Here is a 6,096-nt window from a genome sequence, read left to right as displayed (position 1 = left end):
CACGGACGGCAGGAGGGGGCGGGAGAGGACAAGGACGGCGGGAGGGGGCGGGAGAGGACACAGACGGCGGGAGGGGGCGGGAGTGGACACGGACGGCGGGAGGGGGCGGGAGTGGACACGGACGGCGGGAGGGGGCGGGAGTGGACACGGACGGCGGGAAACGTGCACAGGACAGCGAGGGGGGGCGGAAAGGCACTCGGAGGGGGCGGGAATGGACAGACTTTCAGTGAAAGGGGAGGGAACGGAAAAAACGTAACTCCGCCCTGGGAAAAAATCTCGGGAACGCCCCCGAATCTGGTCCGGCCTTGACGGACAGATCTCTGTTCCAATGGCTAGCCTCCATTTATGGAGCTAGCCAATGGGACAGGGGGGCGTATTCCAGAGTCCTTACTGAAATCAAGAGATTTCTCTGGAGGTGGAGCTAAGAGCTCCGCCCTCCAGCGAAACCTAAAAAGTTACATCTTCCTTCAGCACTGCTATAGCTGTGATAAAACATTTCCTACTTAGAAAAAAAAACCTGGAGTGAGAAATAAGTTTCAAAATTTGAATTCAAGACCAAGTCCTACAAATAAAGAAAATATCAAAATTATATTAGGGCAAACATTAAACAAAAATAGGCGCAGTGAGCCACAAGATATGCTACACAAAATACTAGAGGCCTGTGTTCTTGCATCCGTCTCACATTCCCAGAAAAACGAACTGACAGACTGTCAATAACTGCATGCTGAGACTGTGGTGGTCGAAAAGTAGGATTACATGATAGATCGATTTTTCCTTCAAGTGAGACTCCATGCCTAAGAACGTATGTCTTAAAAAACAGAACATTGAAAAAACAGATCGAGTAGCTGTGCTGATACGTATGTTTTAATCACTTGTTTAACCCCTCCCACGCTTGTGACGGAACCGTTCCGTCACGCCCCTTGGGTGGGCTGTGCTGGTGACGGAACGGTTCGTCACGGCCCGCTCGCCACGCCTGCGCGGCGCGAATTCCGCGCCTGCCCTGAACGTTCTATTGAGCGGGCGGGGCCGTGACGGAACCGTTCCGTCACAAGCACAGCTCACCCGAGGGCCGTGACGGAGCGGTTCCATCACAAGCGTGGGAGCGCCGCCCCCACCCCCCCCTAGCACTGCGGCGGAATAGCCGCCGCAGTGAAAGGGTTAATTCTGGTACTTTTTTTCTACATTTGTTAAAAAAAATGTTTTTATCAAAGCAAATGTCGACTTTACATAGGCATGCTACAATGCTTTATTTTGAGTGTTCCTTTGTTTTCAGGACGTTCATGACACTGTATGACTGGAAATTAAGTAAAAAAAAAAATAACGATCACATTACAGAGGAGTCTAAAATGTGGGCTTTTTTAATGCAATGCCATGAGTTACTGCCCTTGTTTCTTCACATTTCTGAAAAGGCCTCACCACTGTTCTTTAGCAAGAGGTACATTTACCATTCCAATCGCTATAGGAGGAAAGGTTGACATATTCCATAGGATCTGGAGAGGAACTTTGAAATCTGATTTTGTATACAATCTACACAAACTTTACTGTCCGTCCTTTTGTAATCCTCTGATGAAAGGTGATACTTCGCCACAAAGGTTCTGTATGAGGGGGAAGAATGTCCTTATTTAACGAGGACAGAAGTGGTCTCGCACACCTTGATAAAGGAATCCACTCACCTGTCATTTTTCTTCAGGTAGACCGCAATGAAACTGACCTCTATGCACTGTATTTGGACAATTCTCGAAAAGAGTGCAGGGCTTTATTCTCCCTGAAAAATTTCCTGTCCAAATGAACTACATTCCTGCTCCCGTCTTTTCACATGAAGTACCAATCCTGAAGAGAGTCAAGTATCCATGATTCTTTCCAGGATACTAGAACTACACATGAAGCAAGGCACTTCACTTTGGTAAAAGCTGCGTCTGGGCAGCAGCGAGGAAACAGTTTCACAGGTCGTTCAGACTTATTATTTTTCCGGAGAAATCTCAGATAGATGCATTCTTAATCGGTGTCAAAGTGTGGTGCCTTCTTAGGGTTCGAAGGTAGACATGTGTTGGGTATGCTTGCATACTGGATACAACTCTGGCTTCTCTACCTTTAAGGCTGTATTATCATCTTGGTCGTCGCCGTGTTTAACATCCTGGAATGCAGTATCAATCTTGAAGCTACAGTCTCGCCGACAGGTCCTCTATGTCAATTGGTACAACCTTAGAACCAGAGTGCTGAAGCCTGCCACCGAGTGTCAAGATTGAAACAAAGTTGTGTCTTTGTACCAGTGCCGAGCAGAGGTGGTGCATGGGAACATATGCACATCACAGTGGGGACAGTGGCACCTAAACCTTTCAAGGGTGGTGTAAGATGAAAAAACCCTGCACCTTTCTGAAAAAATGCACACTGTAGAAACAACGATCTATATTTTCCTTTCGCATCACAAAGCTCAGTGTAAAACCGTACCTGCCCCACCACTATGTACAACAGATTTTGGTGCACTTCAAACCCCTGAATGGCATGAGAATCCCACAAAGCAGACACCGTGCATTTTGTGGTCATCCTCCTTGAACATTTTCCCCACACAGAATAACCATCTGCTGAAGAGAAAACATGCGGATGAAACAACTCCAACGAAACTAGTAAAACAATTTTTTTACCACTCAGAAAAATGTTTGAAAAAGCAGAAAAACGTCTCAAGATTTTGATGAACAAAAGCCCAATTAGAAAATTAAGACCAAAAACACTTTTAAAAGTGGCAGTCATGCTTTTGTCAAAATATTCCTCAGAAGTGGTTTACCAAAATAGAGAAAAAACTCACTACCATCCCAAGCCTTACATTTACTGATAAAATTCACAGACCATTGCTCCACTGATGCAAAAAAAATATTTATTCCAAGTTATTTTTAATGCAGTAGTTTTTTTTCCGTCATACAGACTCGCGTGATAACCACTTTTTTTCAAATCTGTAAATAATGTTATCAAAATAATCTTAATCTTTTTTGAAATCTTCACAAAAAAATTTTTGCTTTTATATTTTACAATCCACCCTGAATATCAAGGCTCAAAGAACGACGCAAAAACAAAATCCTATAATTGAATATTTTACAACTATACTCCTCCCGCCCTTCAACAAAAAAAGTAACTGAAACACCTGTAAGTGACGAAGCTCCCCCAGCGGAAAAAACAAATGAAACAAACAGTTATTAGCATTAATTTAACACAATTATAACTTCAAGTCACTTTGTCACGGACAATGATTGCTTTAGCACATTATGAGCCCCTACTCCATAGGCAGATGCTGTTCAGTAGAAGCTGGCTTTTCTTTTAAAATTGTCCAACACACATCCCAGTCCTTCAAGACCAGCTTTTCATTTTAATGTCCAACATATTTCTACGAAGCACATGAAGACCAAAAGAATAAAAAATAAAATAAAAAAATAGCTAAGACAAGCCCATTTTCCTCCTCTTTGGATTTTCTTTTCCCTTGTGCATGAAGTAATGAACATGAAAAACAAAATAAAAGTGGAGACGGAGGAATAAAGGTGTGGGTGGTTTTCTCTGAATAGTCCTGGAGACGCATTTTCATTATACAAACTGTGTTGGTTGCCTTTGTGGGTATTGAGGGGGGAGGAACAGGCCCTTTTCATTAGACATCGTCATCGGAAGTGTCACTGCTACTAGGGTCAGTCTGAGAGTCCTCGCTGAGTTGGGATGTGAAAGTGCTTCTCCATAAGGAGAAGAGGTGAGAGCTGCACTGCTTGACAAATCCGTTCTTCCGAAGGGTGTTGCTTCGTAACTGTAACAGACAAAAGACCAATTACTCCCACAATCCCAACTGCAAGAACATTTCAAATAAATACGGATACTCCTCGAACCGTATGACGGTATACATTTCCCCCATAAACAATTGATAACATCCTGTTACATCAGCTCAACAATTCTTACAATTAGGAATGAAATGTGCTTCAGAGAGGCATTTTAGGACTTCCTTCAAAGGGCACAAACCTCTGCAGGAATCTTCAGACCACCACCCAACAACTCATTTGAGGAGGAAGTCTAATCACTACCAATGCTGGTATGGAGAGGACAGTAAATAGCACACGTTATTTACCTGTAACGAGGATTTCGTAGCTTTGAGCACGATACGATTTATTTGCTGTTATTCTGCCATCTAGAGGTTGGGAAGTTTTTCTGAAGCTTCTTTTCTAGATTCTCACAATTTGCATAGATTATGAGTCCTATTAACCTCAGAAGAGGGGAGAAGTGCTAAATAAGTATTTTAAATCTTGGGAATCTACACAATAGTGTTTATAGAAGTGATTTAAAGACAATTCAATTACATTTGCATATTACAATGCAGCCCATTATTTTGTAGTTGCCATGCCTTTGAGTTAATGTCAAACTATTCTGTTTGCCAACTGGTAGCATTGTTTGTACAATCCGCTTTGCTATAGTGACCTTGGTTACTGCGGACCACAATACTTGAAATTTGCAACCAAGGACAAGGCTTTAGCAGGGTAAATCAAAAATTTCAAACATGAGGTCAACTTATTATTTATCGTCTCAATGGTGCAAAAAAGAAAAAAAAAGAAAAGAAAAAAAAAAAAGGCATCCAAAAAGTTCAGTAGGACCAGAGGACTAAAATGTCTTTCCTACAGGACCTGGCTGTTGAGGCAGCAGTGTTTCGTAAACGTGTGCACCAATGTCAATGTTGCAGTTTGCCATCTTCAGGTTCGTTATACATCTTGCAAACTGCGCGAGATTCACGGTATCCTTATACTGTATTAACTGTGCCTGTTTGCCTCCCTAATTTCCTGGAAAGCAGCAGCAGGTCATATGGCAACCCAGAGAACTATTCAAGCTGCTAAATCTTTTCTGGGTTCACCTGCAGTCACTGATTTTGTAGCTGTACCTGCCTGATGTGTCAACTAATGGAAAATGAAAACTGAGAAATCACACTGGAGAAAAACAAAATAATGAAAACCGAATTTTGAGGAAAAACGATTTTAAGGAAAAACAAAAAACTCAAATGAAAAAATATTTTAAAGGAAAGATAATTTTAAGGAAAAATCGAAAATTACATTTAACTTAGGTAAAGTTCAGGACTACTGTAGCTTTGTTTTGTTCTGGGATGGGTAATGGTTAGGATGATGAGGGTTTTTTAGGAGTACGGAATAGTTGAAGTTCCGGCGAAGAGGGGTTTTTAGGGTTCACAGATTTGTGGTGTTTAGGTTTCAGGGATGGGTACAGTGTTAGGGGTGTTGATTTTTTTTTTAGGTTCATGGATGGGCAGAGTTTAGGGCTGGTGAAGGTTTATACGGTCAATTATGGGTTGAGGTGGGGGGGGTGAATTGTTTAGGGTTTCGGACAGGGTGGAACGTAGGGTGGTGAGGAATTTTAAGGATTCAGGGATGTGTGGAGTTTAGATGTAGAGGTTTTTCAGGCTTCAAGGATGAGTAGTTTAGAGAGTTCTTATGGGTCATGGATGGCTGGTGTTTAAGCACGATGAAGGTTTTTTTTTTTTAAAGGTTCAGAGAAGGGTGGAGTTTGGGTGTGCGCAGATGTTTTAATGGGTAAGGGATGGGTGGAATTAGGCAAACAAAGGGGTTTTAGGGTTAAAAAATGGGAGGAGTTAGGGCTAGTGAGTTATTTTATGGTTCAGGGATTGTGGATTTTTGGGGTAGAAAGGGCTTTTAGGCTTCAGGGATGAGTAGTTTTGGTGTGGCAAGGGATTTTAGGGGGCAGGGGCTGATTGTATTTAGGGGTAGTGATGGGTCAGCGATGGATGTGTTTACGGGTGGCAATGGGTTAACAAATTAAGAACATCCAAATTAATTGTTTGACAATAGAAATGATGTAAATATGAAATTATACCCCTTTAAGTAAAGCACTGAAATAAATATCGGACAAATCGGTTTCTTAAAGACTTGCAACCATTGCATTTACAGTTGAAAAATAAGCATTCAAAAGCCAATTTCGACCAAAAAGACACTATGAATGGATTTCAATGAAAAGCTAAACTGCATTCTGTCTCAAAATTTCCATTAAACAGTTCAGATAAAATGGTTTCTGAGCGATGGTATTCTAAGAAACTGTTTTCCTAGGACATCA

General features: G+C 41.9%; 1 protein-coding gene across 2 annotated transcripts in view; it reads right to left on the bottom strand.

Moving 5' to 3' along the window:
- Positions 1-2,852: 2,852 nt before the first annotated feature.
- The window catches only part of GPBP1L1 (GC-rich promoter binding protein 1 like 1), a 533,935-nt gene continuing 530,691 nt past the window's right edge, over positions 2,853-6,096 (bottom strand). For both annotated transcript variants that reach the window (XM_078664367.1, XM_078664410.1), the window contains one exon: positions 2,853-3,781. In XM_078664367.1, the coding sequence (XP_078520493.1) occupies positions 3,632-3,781 (150 nt within the window). In that variant the 3' untranslated portion in view covers positions 2,853-3,631. The remainder of the gene's footprint in view (positions 3,782-6,096) is intronic.

This window comes from Lissotriton helveticus, chromosome 1_1 (genome assembly GCF_964261635.1).
Source record: "Lissotriton helveticus chromosome 1_1, aLisHel1.1, whole genome shotgun sequence".
Classification (NCBI taxonomy): domain Eukaryota; kingdom Metazoa; phylum Chordata; class Amphibia; order Caudata; family Salamandridae; genus Lissotriton; species Lissotriton helveticus.
Note: the sequence above shows the minus strand (reverse complement) of the source record. Positions and strands in the feature narration are given on the sequence as shown.